Source organism: Engraulis encrasicolus, chromosome 3 (genome assembly GCF_034702125.1).
Source record: "Engraulis encrasicolus isolate BLACKSEA-1 chromosome 3, IST_EnEncr_1.0, whole genome shotgun sequence".
Lineage (NCBI taxonomy): Eukaryota > Metazoa > Chordata > Actinopteri > Clupeiformes > Engraulidae > Engraulis > Engraulis encrasicolus.
The window spans coordinates 21,810,269-21,836,700 of record NC_085859.1 but is presented as its reverse complement, the minus strand read 5'-3'; the positions used below and the strand labels follow the sequence as shown (position 1 = coordinate 21,836,700).

General features: G+C 44.2%; 1 protein-coding gene across 6 annotated transcripts in view; it reads left to right on the top strand.

Annotated features, from left to right (window-relative positions):
• The first annotated feature begins 202 nt into the window (after nucleotides 1-202).
• clip1a (CAP-GLY domain containing linker protein 1a) overlaps nucleotides 203-26,432 on the top strand; it is a 63,940-nt gene continuing 37,710 nt past the window's right edge. Inside the window, exons 1-4 of one of the 6 annotated variants that reach the window (XM_063194976.1) lie at nucleotides 205-558; nucleotides 8,626-8,789; nucleotides 21,322-21,658; nucleotides 24,026-24,576. In XM_063194976.1, coding sequence (XP_063051046.1) covers nucleotides 21,568-21,658; nucleotides 24,026-24,576 — 642 coding nt within the window. In that variant the 5' untranslated portion in view covers nucleotides 205-558; nucleotides 8,626-8,789; nucleotides 21,322-21,567. The other 5 variants (XM_063194978.1, XM_063194979.1, XM_063194975.1 and 2 more) reach the window with 5 other exon arrangements.

Genomic DNA, 26,432 nt, shown 5'->3' with positions numbered 1-26,432 from the left:
ACAATCCATGACAGTTTAACATTATTGATGGAATAATGGAAATAAATACACTTTTTCATGGTATTCTAATAAAAAGGCCTGGAGCTGTAGGTTAAATTAAACGAAAGCATCCACCCTGCCTGCTGGCATGGTTGCACTGGCCTTTTCTATTTGTTTCATGCATAGGTTTATCATTATGCGATTAGACACCATGCGCCACACTGGTGGGCAGTGCCCCTCATGCCACGTGAACTGTCTCGCTTGGAATGATGGTAGTAAGCAGTAGCAGTTCCCTCTGCCTTTCATCTGACTAACACCTTATTGAAGAAGGAAAAACAATGGAATTACAATTAATGGAACGCAATGAAAATATTCTGCAAGTAATGAAGCGAGAGGGATCTGATCAGTGACGTAAGCACGTAATTCATAGTGGACTTCGCTTCAGTGAACGCCCGGTTGCAGGCAGGCAGGCAGGCAGCAGCACTGTCTAGTGCCATAAGAAAGAGTAGGGACCTGCTACACCGGTATTATACCCGGTATTCACAAGGCAACGTGGAGACTCTACTGTACCGTCCACAGGTAAGGGACACTGCGTTCTATTTTTCCAATAATACCCAGTTGTTTGCATGCCCTTGGTGGTGGTACCTGAGTTAGTAAACGGTCGGAACTGATATGAGCCCGCGAAGGTGTAGGATAACGACGTTAGCTAACCCTCTTAATTTTCTCTGCTGATGAAGGTTCACTGGATAGTGCTATATTTGATGCGTTTCATTGTTGAGAATTGACGCATTAGCAACACAAAAATGTGCAGCGGCTTTCCCTTATTTAGACTTTAGCCCAAAGGTGACTCGAACCGCCAAACTTGGACGACTAGGCTAATTAACGTAAACGTTACCACTAGCCTCACAGCTAGTTTTTTGGTCAGGCTGTGAGCGTAGCTCAGCCTGCCAGCTCTGACATTGCGGAACCTCGTCACTTCAGACCTGTGGAATTCCCTCTTGTTTTGGAAAAGAATAACAGGATATTGTTTCTGGTAACTGAATCCTAAAGTTAGGAGGATATCTTTTCTGTTCCTGTATGGTCATCTGTTGTTTCCAACTGGGTTGAAGACATTAAATCTGGCAATCCGATTGATCCAGATGTAGAACTTAATCACAACTTGTGTGACATGTGACAAGGTTGAAGTCAGCGTTTCCTTTGCCAACATTTTGGTAAGTTATTCGCTGTCTGATAACATTACTTTTCTCTTGACTTGATGCGAGCTAACACAGTAGCCTACAGCCGTGATACCATTATGTTGTTTTGATTACTTTGTGAAGGGATGATGGGTGTGTTTGGATTCTGACTAGACTGCTTGAAATAACTTCCAAATTTGACCTACGACATGAGCTTGTAGTTGTTGGCTAGTTGGTAAAATGCGGGTTCGTCATTAGGTTAGTTCTATGCCAACTTGGCTGGCTGACGTAGCCTTCGAAGCGCAGGTGAGGGTTCAGTGTTTTAAAAAGTTGATTAGGTTCAATGTAACCGAAAGTTAATAGCTAGCCTGCCCTAGCTCACGGTTGTTTTAGAGCGCTTGCGATAGTATGGAATGACATCCAGATGTGCCACCTCACCAGCAGCATTGCGCCATACGTTTACAGCAACCGGTGACTCGCTTCCCGTTTCCTTTTCACTCGAGGCAAAAGTGCCCTTGGGAAAGTGCCCCTTTCGTATGCCATGTAAGACTAGAACTAGAGAATAACTTTGTTATTGGAGATTTCGTGGTTGAAACCAAGGCTCTCGTACAGCTAAACCAGTGGACGTGTTGCTAGCTAGCGTCTCATTTGAACTGTCCATATCAGCACTAATTTTAATATTCCCAGACTAAATTTAACAGTTTGCACCTGTCATGCTTGTACAAAGACAGCTCTAAATCAGCTTGACCGTCGGACAGACTTGACCTAAACTCGAGTAGCCAACGTGGTAACTCAAAGACTCAGACATGTATCTGCTGTGCAGTTGGTGTTTGTGGTGCTCCACTGTCTGTCAGCACAGCAGTAGTTTTCCTTCTCTTGAGCCTGAGTGCTAAGCTGGGCAGCAACGCCTGATCTTGCTCTTCAAGGATGCGTGTTTGTGTGTGGTACTGGATCTTGAAAACAGATTTGAAGTCACATAATGAGGAACCGAAGCCATGTCCTAGTTTTGCATGCCACTGTTTGACTTGATCTGTGTAGCATTTTCCCAACTTCTCCTTTTGGTGACAGTCTAGCATACCGGTATTTCATATTTTAGTCAGCTATATGTGCCTTTCTTTCCCTTTGCTTGAAATTAAACAGCTATTACTGTGTATGAAGCCAGTTCTGACTGTACTTGCTTCAATTGTTGGTCTCATTTCCGGAGCTTTGCCTGCTGGATTGATCATGTCTTTCAAATGCCTATTGTTTTTGCCTTTCGGTAACATTGGGCGTATTACACCCTTATGTCATGGCATACCCTTAATGGGAAAGATGAGGCCATGTGGAGGGTACCAACAGGCCTACATGTAAACACTTGCTCATGTTCATCACGTCCATCCAGACCCTGCGTGCAGACCATGCGTTCACTCAGGACATGCGCGCCGAGTACCACAGTGTATTAAGGGCTGCCCAAGTCACTGCTGTCTTGATACAGTGTCCTCATTACATCACATCACATCATGGGGCACCCACATCTCTTTCTCTGACGTCACAGCGCCAGTAGTATCTGTGCTGGAATGTGGTTTTGCATGGGAATGTACTGGAGGAGGTGGACACTGGGCTTGTGTGTGTGTGTGTGTGTGTGTGTGTGTGTGTGTGTGTGACGATCCCCATTTAATAATTCAGAGAAGTCTTCCCTTTAGATGCAAAATGAGCCACTACGACTTGAGTAGGTCACTGTGCCAGCCTCTCAAGTTACCCAGTGTCATTTGTTGTCCTTTTTTCAGTCTTCAATATGTTTGGGATCTGTGTCACTGACGAGACCGTTGTCCACCAACACAAGGGTTTGTTGTGTATCTCTTCCAAAGGCCAGTGTATGATATCCCTCTCCATACTCCTTGCGAGGTTGAAATGAATCTTCCCATGAAAAGATTTTTTCTGATTTTTAAAATTCAGTACCATTGCAGTCCAAAAATGCTCTATTCTACCTGATGTTGCCAGTTTACAGTGATTGTACAATGTTGGCTTAAGTTAAGACTAAAGGGTGCATTGTTCACTGTTGTTCAATGTGCGTGGTTCTAAAGCAGCTCTTCATCAAATTGGAGCATTGCAACAATTGCATTACTTAGCTTCAAAATTGGTCTGATTAGATCTCAAATCCTTGCCTGGAAAAAGACACATGCAGACCAGAAACCTGTTTTATGATCATGTTTTATCCCTCATGATTAAACGTGAGTTTAAACACTGTTTTTTTACCCTTTCAATTACATGCTTCTTTTCAACATGAACACCTTTCTATGTCAGTGTTCACAATATCTAAGTAAATCAAGGACAGGAGGAGATGTTCAAACAATATGCATGTTAGGGGAACTTATGCCTTGAAATGAGTCGCATATTCTTTGGATGGAAGACTATTGTTGAATTGAGACATGCTTTTTTTTTTGCATTATTCTGCAGCCATCTTTGTGCTTTCGGCCTGTCCCGCTGAGCTGGCAGTCGAGGCCATTGTGAGGCACCCAAAAGTGACCTTTTCCTGTTTGCTCTCTGACCCACCACTCTTTCAGCAGTTAGCCACTAGCCTGCTAGCTCCCTGGGCCGTGTTTGTGAAGCAGCACCAGCTGGCTGTGTTTAATAATTTCCCAGAGGGAGGAGAGCGCCAAGCCAGTCCCCAGTAACCGAGGGGCCCTGCAGTGTGTGGCTAATAGTGCCAGGCCTGCCTGCTCTGAGGTGCCTTGGCTCTGCTCCGACCGTCTCTTTCTCGGGCGTGCGCGCTCTGCTCTGGCACTCTCCATTGCTCTCTCGCTTTTTCTTTTGCTCTCGTTCTTGATACCCAGGGCCTTGTGAGGCTTGGCCACAAACCACAGCCAACCAGGCCTCTAACTAACCACACAGATCCACTCTTTCAGTTTGCCTGTGAAACAGAAACACCCCTGCAGAAATATCAGCAGAAGTTCTTCTCTTGTTCAACATTGTCAATAAAGTAATGTTTCTGTGCGTGTCTGGAAGAAGCCTAGATATTATCTTGGTGGTGTTAAGCATAATGTTGCTAATTGTTTCTTGTGTATCTCGTCACCTACCGCATATGATTGGCAATGTCCAGTTTTAAAGATTTCAGGAAATGTGTTGTTTAATCGCCTCAGCGTTTGGCCGACTCTGTATTTTCTTGGGCCCCTGAACACATTTTCCTCTAAAGAGGATGTCGTTTGACCATGCTGCATGTCAGCAGATTTTTAATGCCAGTACGCATAGTAGTTTTGCTGTCATCTCTCACTTTGTTACCACATTGCTGGTGGGGACTTGTAAAATGCTTCCTTTCCCTTTTCTGTCTGTCTAACTAACTTATTATGTGCTGCTGCCCTAGTTTTGGTGTCATCTGAAATCTGCTTTGTATAAGCCCCAACTTTGTGCCTTTGACAACCCAGCGCTATATTTCTCCATTTCTGTATTTTATATTTTTTTAAATGAAACGGTGAGACCAGCTCCTTGTGAAATTGACCGGAGAGGTCTGTGGGTGAACTTTGTTGATAAACTGTGTGTCTGTTTAGTGTGTGTGTGTAGTAGTAGTAATGGTGTGCTTAGCAGGTGAGTGAATGCAGATTTGCTGTACGCTAATCAGCTTTGCCTCGTAGCCTCCTGGTGTGTTGTTTATGCTCTAATGATGTCTGCCCTGTCTGTGTATCCAGGAGACTGGATACTTCTCACCTCAGCTCTGGCACTGTGGGTGGAAGTAGGGACTTGGCATGTCCTTGACTTGGCTTTATGTGTATTTGGGCGTGTCATTAATGGCACTACTACGGCACACCTCCCAAGTGTCAGTTTAAGCTTAATCAGAGATGGTAAAAAGGCAGCTGAAATCTTTGGTTTAACTACATTGTTTTCATCTAGTGGGCGTTTTTTATATGACTTAACCTTACAGCTATTTAGGCAAGTTTCAGGGTATTGGTCAGTGGAGCAATATGGGGTAAGTTGCCTTGCTCAAGGGCCCTGCAGCTGTGGATGAAGGTGTTGGCAGATCATGCACATTCTTCCAACTGGTAAAGGTGGGATTTGAACTCGCAACCCTCTGGTTTCAAGATAAATTCCCTAACCTCTAGGCCTGCCCTTGCTTGTGTGCTGTGATTTGTACTGCATGATAAAAGTGACGTGATCCGATCAGTAACTGTGATGCCTGACAGGCTGAGGAGCAAATCGCTGGGTACCTGACAGGCTGTTACAGCGTCATTGCAGGAGGTGTACTGAGATGGGGGTGTGTTCTTCGCTGCTCTGTAGGAGATGTGATGCAGATATGCCAGTTGCCAACGTTAGGCTGCTACTAGGGTTGTAACAATATTGTACCGAACCGAGACTCACAATACTGTATCGTGATACAAGGAGGCAGTATCATGATTCACCCTTTCAAAGTTTTGACACCCATCTGTCCAGAAAACTACCACATGATATGAAGTGATGGTGCTTCCAAGCTTCAAATCATAGTCATTATTATATTTAAACTTTTTGAAACTATTTTTAGCCTCTAATTCTACCTACAATCTGTCATAGTTATATTCATAATTTTATTTTATTACATTGGCAAATGTGAAATCGTGGGGTGTATCGAACCTTTGGTCAAAAATCGTGATACAAACCAAATCGTGAGTTTAGTGTATCGTTACAGCCCTAGCTGCTACAGTGACTTGATCAGCAGAAGATGAGAGTCTATGCAGTGGCAGGCCTTCCTTAATCCTCAGCTGAAAAAAAGAGATCAGATTTATCAACTTGGTTTCTTTGTGTGTGTGTGCGCGTGTGTGTGCATGTTGGTATTGTTTGTTTATTATTCTGGCCTGTGTATTTATATGAACACAGCTAAGCCAGCTATGATGAGGATAAGCATGGGCTGAAAGAAGTTGTTTAACTTGGCGTGGATAGCCTAGTTATATTCCTCTTTTTATCCAGGATATTCTATTCCCCCTTCTGTGAACCCTTGCTGGACAATGGCTGCCAAGCTTTACGAGGAGTTGAAAGGACTACTGGCTTATCAGGAGCGCAGGGGAGATGTGAGACCACATCCTCCCCTTGATGCAGAGCAGCAGGACTGGCTTTCACTGCAAGACCATCAGGGCTTCCTGACGACTAGGTTTGGACCTGTAAGGATATGTTATTAAAGGAGCACTCCTGCCAATTTCAATATGCTGTTGTATTGGTCACGCTACCCTTGACTTGTCAGTACCCAGTGATGCTGCATTTTTGGCTGCATGGATGGATGTGCGTGGATGCTGCATTTTTGGCTCAGCTCTTTCCAAGATATGAACTATTCTAATGGGGAAGCCTTTGTTTACATTTGAAAAAATCTTAACATAGGCATACTCCAAATATTTTCCCAAAAGGTAGTTGTTGGTTGTCTGCTGATGTTGTGTAACCTTTTTGAATGTTTTTAGGAATAAATCAAGATGTTTTTTTTTTTTAATCAGGGTTCCCACGGGTCATGGAATTTCTGGAATATCATGGAATTTCATAAAAGTTTTTCCAGTCATGGAAAGTCATGGAATTTTACCATTTTGCATGCACAGTCATGGAATATCATGGAATTTTCTTAACTGATGTGTAAAAGCCGAAACTTTTTTTTTGGTGTATGAAATTGTTTCTTACTGGTTACACTAAAAGGCTTCGCCAGAGATGGTTTGGTTTCGCACTGTTATGTGCAACATTCTAGAATGCAATGAGCCCTCTGAAGTCTGCCAGTGGCTCGGCGTCGGCTCTAGGGGTGAAGATAATATTCAGTTTTCACACTTTTAAAAACACTTTTTGTACGGAAGTGGTCATGGAAATTCTGTTTTTGGGTCTGGAAAGTCATGGAAATCATGGAATTTTATATCTAAATTAGAGTGGGAACCCTGTTAAATGTAAACAAACCCCTGCCCCCATTACAATGGCCAGGATCTCGGAAAAGGCTGAAGGGAGGAAAAAATCTCAGGTACTGACAAGTCCATGGTAGTGTGAGCATTATATTTGAATAAACCAAGCCACTCATGCTAACACAACACCTACGTAATGTGGGGCTAATAAAGGAGTATTGTGGTGGATTTTGTCTAGTTTTAATCAAACCATGTAGATTTTGGGCTATATAGCTGAGCCTCACTATGGTGCTTTTGTTCTTCATCTCTAGTGCTATATTGTTCTTGGTCTTGACTGGTCTGACATGATCCTGGTGCTGATACCCTCTGGTCTTGGTAATGTCTTGGTTTCGGACTATGCGGTGTTGACTACATCACTTGTGCTAGCCAAAGATTGCCACCAAAACCTATGTACACAGCATGGTGTCAGCTAGTCAATTTAATTTGTTGGCAAGCAAACTTCCCATGAATGTTCATGAGGTAGCCTAAAACATTTGGGCCCTAGACCCAGTGCACAGTATTTATATATACCATACTAAAATTAACTTTTGAAAACACCCGAACCACTGGGGTCTGTGTTTTCTGTTATTTTTGATATGCAAGTTGTTGATATTAAGTTATGGCTTAACTTTAAATCGTTTTAGGACCAGGTGTGTTGCCCTGCTGTTTGCTTTGGCCTGAAGGTGATTTGAACTGGCATAAATACTTTGTTTCAACAGTGAATGAAGTGCCGAGAAGCACCTGCGCAGTTCAGCTTTCTGTTCCCCTGTTTTCATCAGCTTCACAGAGTTTTGTCCTCAGTGCCTGGCTGCCATCCACTACCATTTTCTGGCCTAGACTGAGATCTTAATCCTGTTTTCTCTCTCATTTACAATAATATGCCTTCTTGTCCTCTCCTTCTCCATATTTTAAACCATTCGGCAGAGTTGACAGTTTACACAGAAGAGCAATCTTGTGATGGGATGTTTTTCTTTCTTCCTGAAAAGTGCCGTGAACAGGCGAAAGAAAAGCCAGGCGGGCAAAATGGATTCATTTGCCTGAGGCTGTGTGAGATAAGAGGTGGGTGAAGAAACGCGCTGAACAGAAAAGAGATTTCAGGACGTGTTAGAGAGAGAGAATGTGAGAGAAGGCAGTTTTGTGAAGTACTGTACTACAGAATGTCAAAGCTGTTGCAAGGCCAAGGCATTCCGAGCTAGCAGTACTGTGAAGAAAGGAAAGCGCTGGAAAGAGAAGGGTCACCCTGTCGAAGAGAGGGAAGTAGCTGCTGCACTGTATAGGATGACCCCCTTTCTGCCAGATCAGTGAAATCCAATATCCCTCCCTCGCCTGTGTTCACATTTCAGGACAGTTAAGCTGAATGGCTTTCAGTTTTGTAAATCCTGCCGATTCTGACTTCATATCTCGATGCCCTTTTTTATTATTCGCTCTGCTGTGTCAGTTGTTTAGTCGACGGATCGAGTCATGTCCGTTCTGTCTTTGCGGTGTGGCGTGTGTGTGTGTGGGTGTGTGGGTGTGTGTGTGTGTGTGTGTGTGTGTGTGTGTGTGTGTGTGTGTGTGTGTGTGTGTGTGTGTGTGTGTGTGTGTGTGTGTGGGTGTGTGTGTGTGTGTGTGTGTGTGTGCAGGTTTGATGTTCACCACCGGTCCCCCTGGTCTGAGGGACACGAGTAGACAGCTGTGGCTACAGACGTGACAAGAGTGCCTGGCAATATGACACCAGACGTCACAGGCTGAGGCGTGCTGGAAGTGCTAAGGCCAGTGGCTGCAGAGGTGCAGAGCACGTCACAAGGTGTCCGTTTCCCCCTTTGCATGACGTGCATAGTATCTCACATATACAAAAAAAAAGTTGTCTCGTCTTTGACCCGCCTGCTATTAGAAAGCTGAACTCTTGCAGTGCCAATCGGAAAGCAGTTTGGCAATTCATAATATGGAGAATCCGTAACGCATTGTCTCATTTCTTCTCGGTTTGATAAAGTTACCTCTAGCATTTCTCAAATCACACCTGGTAACAACAGGCACGTTGCACACACACTGCAATCATTTTGCAAAATGTGAAGAAGAGAAGGAGGAATTCATTGTCTGTTTACACTTGCATAATTTTCATTTTTCATGCAAAATTGATCCGTCTGACAATACTGTAGGAATGCCAAAGTGTGTGCGTGTCCGTGCGTGTGTGCGTGTGCGTGCGTGCTGCAGTTCTGTTCTGTGGCAGCAGTAGCAGTCCCTGAAGGCCGAGTGCCCTTCTGCCTTGCTTTGTGCGTGAGGTGCTCTGCTCTGCTCTGCTCTGCTCTGCTCTGCAGTGGGGACCGGTCATCCTCATTGGTTCCCTTTTGTTCTCAGAGGCCTGGTTTGCATGAGCAACCATCATCCCAGCTCTCCGGGGGCCTTCTCCGCTTGCGTCGGGGGTGAAAGGAGACAGCCGAGTGGAATAACGTGAGAGGGATTTTATTGGGAAAAGTGGGTCAAAGAAACCTGTCCTCCTTTTTCAGATAGCCTAATCGTCTCTGTAGTCTCTACTGGTGTGTGTGTGTGTGTGTTGCCTAACCCTCTCTGCTTGTGTGTGTGTAGCTTATGTATGCATGATGATGATGATTTTATTTCAGATGTTACAAGCGAGAATCAGCAAATTTGAAGGAAAAACAAAAGACGAGTAATACCAAAAAAGGGGGGAAAGAAATCAACTTGAACCCCACTTTGTACATGCTTGTGTGTGTATGGGTCCTCTCCGTGAGTCCGCAACTGTTCTGCTTGGGGTGTGGGTTTGTTTTAGTTAGCCCCTATGCGAAGGTAGGGGTGGAATGTGAGGCATGTCTCGGGGTTACACCAATAACCTGCTTCCACGCCTCCACCCCATGTGGGCCTCCCTCCCTCCCTCCCTCCCTCCTTCCCCCCTGACCGGGAGTGTGTCTTAATATGCGACCTTGCCTCCTCCACTTGCGCTTGTCTCCTCGTCCCGCCTCCTGGCCCCTCCTCCGTGGAGAAAACGTTAAAGTTTCCCAGCTGTCAGCCTAGCCACAACAACTTTTGAGGGACTGTTTTTCATTCACCATCCCAATTGCAAATGAGACTCTACATTTGAGCTTTTGCAAGATATTGAAATATAATGCTGTTGTCAGTGATGTCATCATGACGATAGGCAAGTGGAGGAGGCAAGGTCGCATATTAAGACGCACTCACTGACACTGCTATGCTGCAGCTCGTTTCCCTGGAGATCATTATGAGATCTCACTGACCGAGCTGACCGAATCAGGAGGGCGTGCACATGTCACAGTAGACCAGGCTAGTCAGACTCGTCAGAGGCATGTCTGTCTCTTGTTTACAGAGAACTCGTGGCGTGCTGTGGTGGCTGTGCGTCGCACTTCAATTCAATTCAAGTTCCTCCTTCCTTCCTGCCTGCAGGCCGCATGGGCCCATATTTGGCGTTGGCCAAAGTATCAACAAACAAAATCAGTCCACCACGTGCTTGCGCTCTTATTCCCGGAACTTAATCTGGTATTTGTCAAAAATTTGTTCTGGAACAGCTAAGTCAAAGGCTGGCGTCCAACCTGATGCAAGAGCAAAGCGATGTTCACCCAAGGAGTTTATTTTTGTTAGGTGAACAAGTGTTCTGGCTGCAAGTGCCAGGAAGGTCTCATGACTGACTGCTCTGCATTTTCTTTCATTTTCAGCACGAGTTTGCAGCAGTATGTCTCATGCTTTGGGTATCTCATTCCTCCTCCTCCTGTCATGGTCATAGCTCTACACATTCTATTGACCGACCTTATGAATGCACCTGTTTCTCAGGTTGTTACCCCTCCATTCACCTTCATGACTGAAGCAGCACTATGCGTTCAGGTCTGTGTCGTGTTATGTTGAGGGCTCACGGTAGGGACACATACACGCGAATTTGCGAACTTTGCCATTCATTCCTATGAGAGAGGCGAAGGCAAGCGATGGCAAGCGAAAGCAAGCGAACAGGGGCGAAGCGAAGCGAAATTATTAAAGAAAGTTTAATTAGGGATGCACGATGTATCGGCCAGATGTATCGGTATCGGCCGATATTTGACATTTCTTAAGACATCGGACATCGGTCCGATGGGTAAAACTGGGCCGATGTTAACGCCGATGTTTTTTTTAATACGTTACGGTTCTAAAAGATTGGACATGACGTGACTTTCATTGTTTGTCTTCTAGTTTGTCTCAATTTTGTATCTTATTTTATCACAGGGAGTTAAAAAGTGTTTTTGGAAATAAGAGGACAATCAAAAATTCTGTTTGTTTGCATCATTGTCATCTCTTTAAAAAAAAAAGAAAAGAAAAACATCGGTATCGGTTAATATCGGTTATCGGCCAAAATCGAAAATTTTAACATCGTGCATCCCTAAGTTTAATGTTATGCAAATCAGGAGCGATTTCGCCTGCCGCGGCCCAATCAAATCAACAACATAACTGTTCCATTCCATTTGATTCGCCGCGACGACCTGATGATGGTTGGATTTCGCCTCTCTTCGCTTCGCTTGCTTCGCCTCCTATGTGTCCCTACCGTCACGGTTACCGTCTCGGTGGGACATGAGAGGAAGGCTATTATTAAACGCAGCAGAGCCCAGCCTCGGATGACAGACACCCGTGCACTGCAGCCCCCCCCCTCCTGAAAATAGGGCTGCGATGAACTCTTCAATGCGGCCGCCACGGCAACACTGGCTCGTGTTTGTTTGTGTTTACCTTTGTTTCTGTTCGCACCAAGCACAGGCAGCAAGAGAAAGGTTAGAGAGGAAAGTGTAGTAACCCTCTCGCTCCCTTTTCTCTGTCTGTCTGTGTCTGTGTCTGTGTCTGTCTCTCTCTCTCTCTCTCTCTCTCTCTCTCTCTCTCTCTCTCTCTCTCTCTCTCTCTCTCTCTCTCTCCCCGTTTGTCATCCTCCTTGGCACAGAAACACCTTTTCCCCTAGCTACTCATTCTCCTGGCGGCGATGTGGAGGTTGTTGCTCTGTAGTTACTGAATGGGAGGAATGGGGACAGTGAGTGAAGAAGATTAAAGCTTCCCGAGGCAGGCGCCTCTGATGAACTCTCTGTCTGCTCGAGTGACTGTCACACACATCCTGCTTGGCTGCAGTGGCTTCCACTCGCGACTCGTTTGAGCTCCCCTGTGGTGTGGCGTACAGCAGGGGCTCTTGAACTTTTTGTCTGGCAACCCTACAAAGACACGAAATCATGGCTCTGCCACCCCACTTCCCTCCCCCACAAACCTGTGTTAGCAACTGTGAATCAAGTAGAGGTGCACCGAAAAGAAAATTTTCTGCGGCCGAATTTTCGGTGCACCTCTAGAATCAAGCTAAAACAGGCACTGGCCCTGGTAGAAGAAGCGGCTTCTGGCAGTTTTTTTAAGCATGTCAACAACTGATGATATCAAAGTACCCACTAAAGAAATAAAGCATTTGGCAACCCTACCAAAGGGTTTTTTTATTATTATTATTATTATTTATTTATTTTTTTTGCATGTTTTAGGGAGAAGAACCCTCAAGGTCATGTGAGGGGAGCAACTTTTGCACCTCAGAATACTTGGCCAAGTGCTTAGTCATTCAATATCAGGAGTGAAAATACAAGATGGCCAACATGTCTGTACAGAGCAAGGCACTAAATAAGGACCGCTCTAATGTTCAGGGAAAACCCAGGGACCTGCTTCCTGTCACTAAATGGCAAGGTGTAGCTTAAAATAAAATGAACTTTGTTTTGAGACTTGTCTTTTTAACCTTTTCAACAATTTGGACATTGGGACAGACCTGAGCCCTTTTTGTTGACATTGGTCAACATTCTGGTTTGCCACTGTAAAAAGTAAATAAATTGTCTAGATCTTGAATTCAGTCATCATGATACAGAAAGGTCATCGTCTGCAATGCAGTCCAAGTCAAGTATAGGGATGCACCGATACCGATACTGGTATCGGCACCCGATACTGCTCAGGCCTAGAAAAAATATTGTTTTGGTTCCGGTTGCCGACCGACCCTATCATTTTTTGTGCGACCCAAAAAATTTTTTTTTGAGTTTTTGGAATCCTCAAAAAATATATCGATGTTGTGTGGACGGTTGTTCATATAGACAAGACACAACACGTTTATTCATTCCCATAACTCGCCATCTCTCACTTTCTACCTGCCTGCAAGTTACTGAATTTGCATCGCATGACTATCCACATAGGAGCAACACACGCGCGCGCGCGCGCCGTAAGGGCCGCCGGCTTGATATTAGAAAACCCCAAATGTCACTGCAGAGTTGCGCACCTACTCGGTCACGTTGTAGGCTAATTATTATGCTACAACATGCTAATTGGTAGTCGTTGTAGCTCGTACGTTTTAAACAACTTGCCTCATAGCGTTCTTGCAGACTAATAGCCTACGATGTAGGATAGTTTGGGAACCTGGCGAAAATGCCTGTCAAATAATAAGTCAGTAGCCTTACCTCACCCGACACTGACACAGCCTGACCACCCGCCTCGAAATGCAACACACAGACAACATTATGAGTATCCACGATTTTTGAATGTATTGATATTGTCTCGTCGTGTTAGAAAAGGGCTTCCATTCAGTCGCGCTGCATGTTCGACGAGATGCATAACTCGTTATAACAATACTAAAGTAGCACTGTATCAATACCTTGTAAAATAAGTTAATATGAGAGAAGGATGCTTTGCCCAAGTTTTCCTTCATTCTTTCATTTACCAGCTTGGTTAACCAAGAAGTCCGTTGGCCTGCGTCCGTTATTTTCTCTCTCTGCTTGTCCCTCCACCATTGCACAGGAGCAGGGCGCCTGTCACTGTCTGACTCTCCGCACCTCCTCCAAATAATGAAATAGAAATGAACGATGATGTCGCCACAAATACGACTGTTCGATGAAGACCTAGGACTACTACAGTTTCCTACAATGATGATTTAATGACAATGACGATGTTGCCCCTCAATCACCCGTCATTAAAACATTCATATCGCCTCAGGTGTCTACATCCTCGCGTAAAACAAAAAAAAAGTGAGTAAATAGAATGTTTGCAAGCCAGAACCTTCATCCCAATGAAAATATGGTCTACAACGGATGATGGAAAGGAATCAAAAAAGTAAACGGGACATAGGCCTACAGGAGTTAAAATAGCAGTGCCAGGCAACTGACAGCTGGACAAGTTTTGCCAGAAACGGTAGGCTATATTACGCATCCTCATTTCGGTGACGGTCAGTATTGGCTCATTTATGCTTATTGTAGGCTATTTCATTGTAGCTTTAGCAGGCCTCACTCCATATCGTCCTTGGCATTGTTCCAACAACGTTTATGACGAAATCTGGCGCATGTGGGGGGTTGGGGGTGTCGGACATTTAAAAAAAATTGAAAAAAAAAAAGAAGAAAAAAAAAAAAAAATCCGACCGACCCATGACCAAAGCTGACGACCAACCGGAACCAAACTTTTAATTTTCTTAGGCCTCATTATACTCGTACTCGTACTCGTCAAGCACTTGCTGATACCAGGAACGATACTGCTATTACACAAAACAATGCAAAATCTTGTCACGTTCTGTGGACTTGAAAGCAGCATGGAAAAAAGTGCCACCTCATACATTTTACTAACATTTAAATCTACATGGAAATGGACAATAAAAATATCACAGGTGAAAAAAACAAGGCCATTCATTTATTTTCATTGTATTTTGGTGGTAAAAAGGTATTGGTATCGGTACTCTGTATCGGCAAGTACACACATTAATGTACTTGTATCGGCTTTCAAAAAAGTGGTATCGGTGCATCCCTACAAGTATACACTCGCAACCTCACAGCAACTCCAGTATGGGAGATAGATGGAGTCATGCTTCAAGTGTGCACTCCAAAGTGGGGATATTGGCTCGGTCAGTAGTGATTTATGTCAAGGTAGCGGGTGGGGCATTTCCTGGCTGGTGCTAACTTTTTTTTTTTTTTTTTAAGATTTCTTTTTTTTGCTCTTTTACGACTTTATTGATGATAGGACAGTGTGAGAGGTGGACAGGAAGCGAATGGGGAGAGAGACCAGGAGGGGTTGGAAAATGACCCGGGCTGGGAAACGATCCTGTGTCTGCTGCATGGCAGACGAGCGCCCTACCGGTTGGCCACGGCAGGGCCGGTATTAACTCTCTATAGAGCTCGAAAGTCCCGCCCCTTAGTTCCGCATTTCACGGGACCTAAGCTGACCATCTAACAACATGGTAGCATGTATATATCTTCCGATCACAGTCATTATATGCGCTGGGCTCCAAATATGCTGTTTAAGAGGCTAGATAAAGATTATTCATGCAGAAGCATCAATGTTTTGTTCCGAGGCCGTTTGCATGAAAAATGTGAAGAAACACAGCTTTCAAAAAAGTTTGGGGGGTTCGTACGAAAAATTAAACAAAAATATCAGAAACAACATATGTGGAGCTCGTGGCACAACTCGAAGGGGAACGAAATATCATTTTAATACCGCCATTGGATTACATGCTACGATTTTCGGCTAAAAACGCCGTTGAGGTCCCATGAAATCGGGGGAAGTGACGTCACTTTCGAGCTCTATGCTGAACTGCACTAGTAGCTGCCCCTTTGTTATTATTTACGCATGCATCCACACTTTTGCTGGCCTGACCTTGAACTCAAGTGGGAGCATCAACAGGGACCAGCAGATGCTTGCTCTGGGCTTTGTCATGATGTCATCAGGTGAAAGGTGTTAACAAGCCACCTCTGCTCATTTACTGCATAAAGGCCATGGCCCTTGATGTTTGTGGTGTTTTCCTCTAGGCTTAACACATTGCCATATCATACTGTGTCCTTGTTATAATTATTGGGTTGATGTTGGATGATAAGCTTATTGTGTACACTGAAAGAACGTCTCGCTTCTACGTAGACTTCTAGCTAGGAATAAAAAATATTTCAAATTTAGATTCATGTACTCAGACATTTTCCTGAAATGTGACATACCAGAGGGTTGCATTTCATATATTCTAGCTGACTGTAAACACAGTCAAATTGACTCTTTAAGCACTATTTAAAGTTGCTTAATTTGACAAAGGAAGCCGCAGTAGGCCAAAATCACCAGTGTTTGAGAGAGCCCACAACCCGCAGAGGATTGGAAAAGAGCGCTCTGACTTTTATTGGCTTAAGACAAGGAGGAGGAGGAGGAGGAGGGCTCTTCATATGCATATCAGAGATTCTTTAATAGAGATATGCCAACATAATAGGTTTCTATGGGCACCTAACGCGACCAGGTTCCGGTCTGCCTAAAGGGGCGTGTCATAATGCTCCTACAATGAATAGAACAGTCCTTAGGTCTGCCTAGGTCTGCCTAAGGGGGGCCATAATAGAACCAGGAAACAATGGGCCAATGGAACCTCTCTCTCTCTACTCTCTCTGTTATCCCCTTTCCCCCTCTTGGTTCCCTCATACGCAGTCCTTACTCTGAGATGTACACATACCATGCATTAGGGGTGGGCGATATGACTATATTACACCGTGAATCGTGATATTGAGTAAAAGATCGTCTCGAATCTGCCAAAGTGGAGAAATCGTATAGATCGTCTTGCAGTGAGGATGTTTATTATCAGCATCAGAGTGACGTTTTGTCACTTTTGTTGTTGTCTTCACTTCATTCTTTACATTATTGTATTCCAATTGTACACTTTATGAGAGTATCATCAGTGTGTTAACATTTTATTGACTGCAAATTACAAATGGCAAGTATATGAAAGTTGTTTTTTGTTGTTTTTATTTTTTGGATGGAAGATCGTGATAAAAAAAATCAAAATCGAGATTTCATGTTAAAAAATCGTGATACAACATTTTTGCCATATCGCCCACCCCTACCATGCATAACCCTTTTGCCAAGACCCAGGCTGGCATTCCATTGGAGTCCTTTGGTTCATTTCCAAGTCAGTAGAAGTCATAGTATTATGTAGTCTGGAGAAGCGTAGAAGAGTTAACCACAGGCTTACTGACTGATGATATGCTGCAGTACAATTTGAAACTTGGATCATCTTCATTTTAAGGACCGTGTCTTATTCTCCATCTCTCATCGAATCTGTTCCATCTACATATCCAAAGTTCAGCAAATAACTTGCTCATGCATTGGCTACGTATGATTTCTGTCATTAAAAAAAAGATGAAATTATATGAGAAAATATGGATGCATTGCGAATACAATTTGATTGACATCTTTTGCTCGAAGGGGGAAGCTATAGCACCTGCTCCATTTGTTTTCTCATGTGAAGTCGGCGACTATATAACCTAGTAGAGTTTCACAGGCAACTTCTACTTTAAATCCAGCATTGCATGCAGTAGCTCTAGGGCCCTGTGCAATTTTTCTCTCTGGGAAAGGCATGCAAATAACGTAGCGTCTTGGGCATCTCAAGCAGGATCATTCTTGCAGATCCTAGATTCTGGTTGTATTACTGGTAGCAGAGCCTGTAAAAGACAAATGGCAGGGTGCACACATTTTAACACGCTCGTATTGCAAGTTCTGGGAAGTGTGTGTAACATGCTGTTCTTTTAGTGCAGACAAAGAGCTTGATTCTGGCATTGGAGAGGAGGACTTTTTTTTCCCTTTTCCTTTCATTGTTGCTTCTGCTTTTTCTTTTTGGTCTGCACCTGACATCCCCTTTCCCTTTAGACCTACTGCACACACTCTGGCAAACTAACCCCAAACATAATCGGTTGAGCGGTTGTTTTGTTCTTTCGATTTTGTTGAATGGAAGGGCATACAATTCTGTTGGACTGTATATATGATTTCTTTAGTTGGTGAGAGAAGTTTGTTTTTGTCTTTCAGTCTGCAGCGTAGAGGTCCATGCAGGCTTTGAAGTCACATGAATCGTGTCAGGAGCTGATCCTCATCATCCTCAGACCTAATCCTTTAAACTCGCCATCTTTCATGTGAGCTCTCACAAGCCCTGCTGCTGCTGCTGTGTACCACAAGGAGAGACAGTATTTTATTAGGAGGCCTTTCGCAAACGAAAACCTCACACAGCTAGCTAGCTGCCTCCTGGCCTGCTTCAAGACACTTTCCCAAATGTGGAAGTGGGAGGTGGATTGGAGAATGGCATGTGTGTAGGAGATGGGAGGAAGAGGAGAGAGTAGTGGCTGCACGATGAGTGGAGAGATGAAAATGACAGCTTGGTGTGTGTTTTAAAGTAATGGCCTATTGAGTGGCCACATGAAGGGTGGTGTGGATGTGTTGAGTATGAATAACTGAGGGCTCAGCAAGCGGACTGGTTTGACAGCATTGTTTAACCATTAATTTATCCTGACCTCCTGTACACGCGCTCAGGCAGAACCGTGTCTGCCGTGTATACCAGCAGCAGATGAGTGCTTGCATGCTTGGGTGTATAACCCGCGTGTCTTGGAAAGACATTTAATGAGAATGGTTAAATGCACACCCATGTTTTGACCGAAGCACTTCCTTATTGCCTGGCGTCTCTTTTGCCTGAATGTTGTTTTCCACTCATGAAAGTCGTGTGTTGTTCTAAACAGTGAATCAAATCAAGACTGTTTTATATGTGTTATGTAATTGGATAATCCTGTTATGCTAGTTTATACAGGCACTGCAGTGAACAAAATCGCCTCGTCTGTTTTCCATGCTTTTCCAGCTTTTCTGTTCTTTTACAGCCGCAGATAAAGCCATAGAATGTGCATTCGGTAACAGCCACCTCTTTGTGTCACTCACTTGTGTGTTTCTATTGTCAGGGTTAACAGTTCATGCAGAACTAGGAGACAGCGGGCTCCAAGCAGTCCTGGGTCCATTTACAACTGCTGTTATTGTTCCGGTACAGAATAGCAGCAGAGACAAAAACAGAACTCGTTCAGAACAAAGTGTAATGCGACTTTAGATTCTCTTTCGCATGGCTAACTTGCAGCACACATTTGTCTTTATTTAAGTTAATATTTTTTTGATATTCCATTGTCCCACAAATCCAACAAATGGGTCATAATTGGACACTCCATCATTTAAAGCACATAAGAAAAAGAGCTCAACCGATCTCTATATTCACTTTGTATCAACTTGGTCCTTTGAAGATTTTGAGAGTATTAATTCAGACAGCTCCTGGGCCTACACGTTAGTTCTGAGGAACATTTTACTGGAACGTCTGTCACCACATCAGTGAATGAGAACAGTGTTGATCTTTTAGCCTAATTTTAGTAGAGGTGCTCCGATTGCTCGGCAGCCGATCATGCTCGGCCGATAATGGCCAAAAATAGCCTGATCGGTGATCGGAAAAACATGCCGATCAAAAAACCGATCCAGAGATATTAAATTCCTCACGCAACCATTTCGCCTTTACACCTGGCGCTGCCTGCATGTAGCCTAGGTGCTGGCTCTGCACAGCTGCTGCACCAAAATAAGGCATCTTTACTTGTCTTTAACTTTTTGGAATTCCCTCCTTCATTTTCACCATTTATAATCATATCTGCATCAACAATGATCTGATTTTCCGATCCATGCGCAGTTTACATGACGCTTGTAATTTGTGAATGACGTGTCAGTCTCGCCATGTTCACTATTTTGAGTTACAGCCTGTCAGCACGCAACAACTAAACGTTTCCAAAACAATCATCAACTGTATTGTTTTTAAAGTTGTAGCCTAATGGACAGCCAGGTCATTAGTTTTGTAGTCGCTGCAACATCAAACAGCAACTAGGGAGAATGGACGGTGAAACTCAATGAGTCTGTGCAGGGAATTCTACATTCTATGACAGTGTTACAGAGAAAGAGCTTTCCTCGCAGACACGCTGTGTTGTGCGTGTTCCCTGTTCTTTCAAGTGAAGTTTTTTTTTCTTGTTTTGTGTATGTAGAATCTCAAGTGTTTCAGTCACAATGTAATTTGCGATAGACTACTTCTCGCCCGTTAGCCATTTTACGTTATAACCTGTGTAGTTGCCTCGGTCAGCACGCGACAAGTTCACGTTGTCCGCACAAGCATGCCAACGTTATTGTTTTCAAAGTTGTAATTGACAGTCAGTCGATTAGTTTGATAGTCGCTGAAACGCCAAACGGCGACAGAAGTGAGAGGGAGAGAGCAGAGCACTGCAGCTGTGGACAGTGAGTGACAGAGAGGGGAGGGGCTCTCCTCACGAGGCTGCTCATTTAAAGCGACAGGGTTTTTTCTCGTATGCAGAAGACGAGAGACTGAGATCCAGGTGTCTGAGCTTCAATTCAATCTCAAATAGTTAAGTAATTATATGCAATAACTTATAAATTGATGTAATGTTTCAGTTTCAATTCAATCTTAAATAGTTTAGTAATTATATGCAATAACTTATAAATTGATTAATACTGTAGACTTACTTGTAGGCTATATTACCAACACTAGTCTGAAAGAGCTGAAAGATAATAATAATAATAATAATAATAGCCTAATAATAATAATAATAATAATAACAACAATAATAATAATAATCATAATAGTAATAGCCTAATAATAGGCCTACATTGTGAAAGCGACATGTGCAAATTAAGATTGATTGGTTTATGGGCAGAAATATTCAATAAGGATAATTAATAGGCTATTAAAAAAATAGGAAATAATTTCTGTGATCGGCAATGATCGGTGATCGGCAGATAAAGATTTTTGGTGATCGGTATCGGTGATCGGGCCAAAAAATGGTGATCGGAGCACCTCTAAATTTTAGTAGCCTACTCACTGCCTCTGCTTGAGGTATCACATGAACCAAATACAACTCGCAGATCTTTTAATAGATCAGACATGCTTCCACAAACAGACCACTTAGGATTTTTTACACTGCCTCTCCGAATGTATCATATTTGACCTTGTGAGACCCAGAGAACTTAGCCCGACTGATTTATTGCGTCAGCTTACAGCGTAGAAAAATGAAGAGCAGTAGGTTTAATCTCACAAATTTGGGGGATATTTGGAAGTGAGTAGGTGTAAAATAACAGCTACTGTCTTCTATGGCTACTACTGTGCTAATGAAGATGAGGTTGGAAATGAGGATTTGAGTAAAACTATTTTTATGGTTTATCCTATTATCTCACCTGATGGCCACATAAGCTTATCCTATATAACAGTTTGAATGTGTCAAACACAAGCAGGTAATTGGAGTGCTTTTGGGTCTTCACCTTTTGTCTTGGTGCTTATCACTGTAGTCAAGGGGCTCTAAAACTTGGTCCAGGTAGAACAGATGCTGAGGCACTCAAGGTTGCAATTTTGTTTTTTACTTTTTTTATTTGGCTACAATGTGAATGTGTATTGTATGCTTTGTGACAGGCCTGCCTGTGTAATGATGGTCAGTGACACTTGTCAACAACTGTCTCATACTTTTCTTTGTCTCTCTCATTTTGTCTCCTCATAACAGGGTTTGGATCACTGGACCACTCCTTTTTTTCCTCCCTCACCCCCTTTCCTCCTTTTTTTTGTTTATTTTTATTTTTATTTTTGTTGGTTGGTGGTGAAGACAAAGGGGCTGAGGTAGCGAGTTAAGCCCCCCTGCAGAAGAGAGCCAGTGGTCCTGGACTGGTGGTGCAGAGTGGATGAGCAGTGTTCGCTGCTGCAGCGCTCCCTCTTGACCCTGCACTAGACGCCACAGCACACACAGGCAGCCATGAGCACAGCCAAGCCCAGCGGCCTCAAGGCCCCCAGCAAGATTGGCAGGCCAGCCACCAGCGCAGCTGCAAAGACCGCCACAAGCACAGGTGAGGCCTGACTGCCTGCAAGGAACTGCAGTGATTGATCAATCCCCATCGCTCAAAGATTTGTGTCCTTTATTTCATATTATGAAAGTGTTTGCTTATATGAAGGTATTTGCTGAGTAATGTAATTTGATAGCACAGCACACTCCACCCTCTTGCCGTTCAGACTCAGCAGCATGTGAAATGATCTGATTGCCAAATCTGGTCTTTCCCTTCTGTTCAGATTATTTTCTTATTCTTTTGTTTCTATTGTTAACGGATCATTAGCATGATCCATGTTAATACACTAAACCAGAGGTGGGCAAACTCAGGCCCAGGGGCCACATGCAGCCTTTTAAATCCAAAGTACCATACTCACACCTACAGGTATCATTCTAAAAAAGGCAAAGGGTGTTGCAGGTGTGAGATTAATCGAGGTCACATCTAAACATTGCAATGTGTAGGAGTGAAATAGCCAACTACTTATGTCAGTGGACATTATAGTATTTCTAAATATTGGCACAGGCGTGTCTGCGGCATCTGGCCGGCCCTACGATACATATTCTACACCCAATGTGGCCCTTAGGCCAAAAAAAATTGCCCACCCCTGCACTAAACCAACAGGGCATGTTTATGTCTGAGTGAGTGTGTTTTGGCGTCCCTATATTCATAAACCCAACAACAGTCCCTAATGATGGTGAATATCTGTCTGGACTGCAGCACAGATGCTCCTCATCACCTTTTGTGTGTTCGCCAGAGACGGTTTTACCAATAAGCAGACTAGGCAGTTGCCTAGGGGCCCCACCAAATCATTTGCCCCCAACAGTCAGCCCCGTCATGGTAAATACCAGCAGAAGTAATTTAAAGGGGCCCTATGTCTATATTTTGCCTAGGGCCCCCAACTGGGTAGAACCCCTGCTGGTGTTAGCAGCGCGTCCACATGATCTCTCTCCGTCTCCATCTGACTGGCGTCCGAAATGATGTTGCATGAAATTAAATGTCACAGCCGATTAAGTGCCGGGAGTGTTTACAACTCCCTGTAGCTCACTTCCTCTACTCCAAACACAAACACATACTGATGAGCACTTAGTTTTGAGAATAGGCATGAACTCATAACGGGGTATGCACGCACGTGTTGCCGTGTTGTGAAACCCTTGCAAAACAATTAGGAACTGCTGCTGCCTGACGGGAGCCATTAGTGGGCATGAATGTGAGAAAGTGACTGGGCTATGGCAGCCCTAATTAGTTTGGTGTTATTCCCCAATTGACATTAGTGGGAGAGATTTGTGTTATAATACTGACCTTGAAGGGATTTGAAATCAATATTGTTATAGCGGATCTACAGTGCATCACAAAAGGAGTACACCCCTCACATTTCGTCTGTGTTTCTTAAATAGTATTTTCAGGCTTCATCCCTGTGCATTTTTAAGTCATTTCTTTATGGCGACTGTAACTAGCTCTGGTACATTAGCCTGTTCTTTGTGGTCATGCTGCTGATGAATGTACACTGACCCTTCATAAATATCTAAACTTCCTTCCTTACTTGCATGGGGGGTTATGACTGTTCAAGTAACCTTCAGCTGTGTTGTTAGTTGGTCCGCTCCCTGCATGACCAAGTGCAAGTGAGGGCTGACAGCTGTGTTCTTGCAACACACCCAGGGTTGAGGAAAGGGAAAACGAAAGCCGGTCACTCCCAGCTGCACTCAACAAATATCGATGAAATTACACCGTAGTTCGCTGCAGAATTGTGTGGAGGCAGCATTGCTGTCAGCTGAGAAATGTTGCTATGCTACTGGGGTCAAATGGAAAGCAAGCAAACATGTTAACTTTAGTCCATTTTTGAGTTAAGAAATTGAGAGATTTATCGCCTACTTAGAAGCCTTTGGCCTCGGGTGAACTGCTTGGTTGCTGGAGAAAGGAAATATTTTCTTGGATTCTATTATGGCTCAGCAAGTGTGCTTATCAGCATAGCATCGGACATGTATTTGCAGGACACAGTTCAGGTGACCAGAGCATGCATCAGTTATCATTTATTTATCAGCAGTTGTTACTGTTGGTTCTAAACCGTATTTTAGCTGTTCAGAGATCGTTTCTGTTCCTGTGACATTCATTCAGCAAGTAGCTTTGAACCCTCTCTGGATCTCATGTTTATCTCCAGGCTGGCATGAAGTAGTTGACAGTAGGGGTGTGCAAAATAATCGTCATATCGATGAACCCTTTGCCAATACCCACCCCTAGTTGACAGTGAAAAAAGGCAACGAGCTGAAACGTGTACACCTGCTGCAGACGAGACAAATGAAAAAAGAGAGAGCGTGTAGAGTGCCATTTGTTTTTTTATGATTGGGTTATTGATGTTGTTTTGTTTCCTTTCTCTTGTTGTCTGTTTGACAGGAGCGGCAGCCAAACCCCCTGTCCCAGCGGCTGCGGCGGCCGCAGCTGCAGCAGCAGAGCCCCAGGATGGAGCAGGTGGCGGCGATGGCGACAACTTTGTGGTTGGCGACCGCGTGTGGGTGAATGGCAACAAGCCCGGCGTGGTGCAGTTCCTGGGCGAGACGCAATTTGCGCCGGGCCAGTGGGCGGGCATCGTGCTGGACGAGCCCATCGGCAAGAACGACGGCTCTGTGGCGGGCGTGCGCTACTTCCAGTGCGACGCACTGCGTGGCATCTTCACGCGGCCCTCCAAGCTGTCGCGGACGGAGGGCGAGGCCAACGGCACGCTGACCGCCCCGGCGTCGCGGGCATCCTCGCCAACGCCCTCGCAGACGGGCATCCCTTGCACGCCGGCTGCCAAGAAGACGCCGCCGTCGGCAGCCGGTGCAGCAGCGGGGGTCTCCACACCGTCCAACCTCACACGTGCCAACAGCGAGTCCATCTCCAACCTATCAGAGACTGGATCCGTGAAGAAAGGGGAGCGGGAGCTGAAGCATGGGGACCGTGTTTTGGTGAGGGATACCTGCTGAAAGTGATGTGTTTTTGAGGGGAAAAATTAGGCTCTTCAGAGAGCTTCAAGTGGAAACGGTTGAGGAGGTTTAGATATACAGTATGTCACAGAAGTGAGTACACCCCTCACATTTTTTCAGATTTTAACGTTTGTCAAAAGTTAATGGCTGTATTTTGTATTTTTTTTTGCTAGCGAACAACCACATTTAATTTAAGTGGTTATACATGTTTTTAACAGGTCACTGATCATTGTGTCGAAATGAATTTTCTTTCATGTTATCCTATGAAAAGATATACTTACAAATCTGAACAAATGTGAGGGGTGTACTCACTTCAGTGACATACTGTATTGGGTTCATCAGTCTACTTTGTGTGATTACGGTCACATTAGTTGTGTGTTTGGGAGGGCCACCTACTGTACTAATGTGTTTAGTGAGCTGTCATTTAGAAGATGTGAAATTGTTTGGGAATGTTTAGATACAGATTCAGTGTATTGTGGTCATCATTAGTCTAGTAGGTTGTGGTAGCCTTATTATCCGATGTTGAGATAGCAGCCCATTTTTCAGACTGCTGCCAATATCCACTCTTTGAAACATCAACATCTCCCCCTCACATAGATAATTATTTTCAGACCAGAGTAAGCGCTTCAGCTTCATGGCTTTCTGGCTGCCTCAGACAAATCCTTGCCATTATCAGACTGTGTGGTGGTGTGTAGTGTACAGAAGCCCTCTGTCACAGCAGTCTGTCCTGAATGGCGCGGCTGAGTCGCTCCATAAGAGAGTGCAGAGGAGTTTTAAGAGAGAGGGCGTGTGAAACACATGCTGCTCACTAAACCATGTGTGTACTCCAGATGTCCGGTGCCACGTGCAGCCGGAACAAGAGACTTTTGTGGCTGATGTGTGTGTGTTTGTGGGGGGGTGCGTTCATATGTTGGTATGTGTGTGGATGTGTGTATGTCTTTGTGTGTTCATACGTGCCTGTGTTTGTGCTTTCAGACGGCAGGAGTGTGCACACACACACACACACACACACACACACACACAGTCTGGTGTGCGTCTCAGCCAGCTGTTGTCCAGCGTTAATGAGAGCCGTTTGCTCAGTCATGGTTACCATCACTCTGGAGCCTAATGGAGGCAGTTATAACTCATTGACACCCCATAGTCTGCCATACGTCGGCCATTAAAGGGACACTGTGCAAGATTTTTAGTTGTTTATTTCCAGAATCCATGCTACCCATTCACTAATGTTACCTTTTTCATGAATACTTACCACCACCATCAAATTCTAAGTATTCATTATGACTGGAAAAATTGCACTTTTCATACATGAAAAGGGGGATCTTCTCCACGGTCCGCCATTTTGAATTTCCAAAAATAACCATTTTTAGCTGCAAAAATGACTCTACTTAGACCATACTAGAAAATATTTGTTTATTACTTAGTAAACTTTCATGTAAAGATCAAATTTGGCAATAAGCAGCCCAGTTTCAATGAGCAGCATAGTTGCAGTACCTTTTTTGACCATTTCCTGCACAGTGTCCCTTTAAGGAGAGACGGCAGTCACTGTGGAGGCCTGCTTAGCTCATCTAGTAGGAAGAGGGCAGTGCTCTGCTCAGCTCAGGTGATGCAGGAAGCTGATGCAATGGAGAGTTCACAGCTGCATGAGACATGGCCAACTCGATACTCTCGCCCCTTTATGTCCACAGCAGCCCAAGAGATGAGGCACGCGTGCACACACACACACTCTCACACAGCCTGCCTCTTTCTCTCTCTCTCTCTCTCTCTCTCTCTCTCTCTCTCTCTCTCTCTCTCTCTCTCTCTCTCTCTCTCTCTCTCTCTCTCTCTCTCTCTCTCATTTC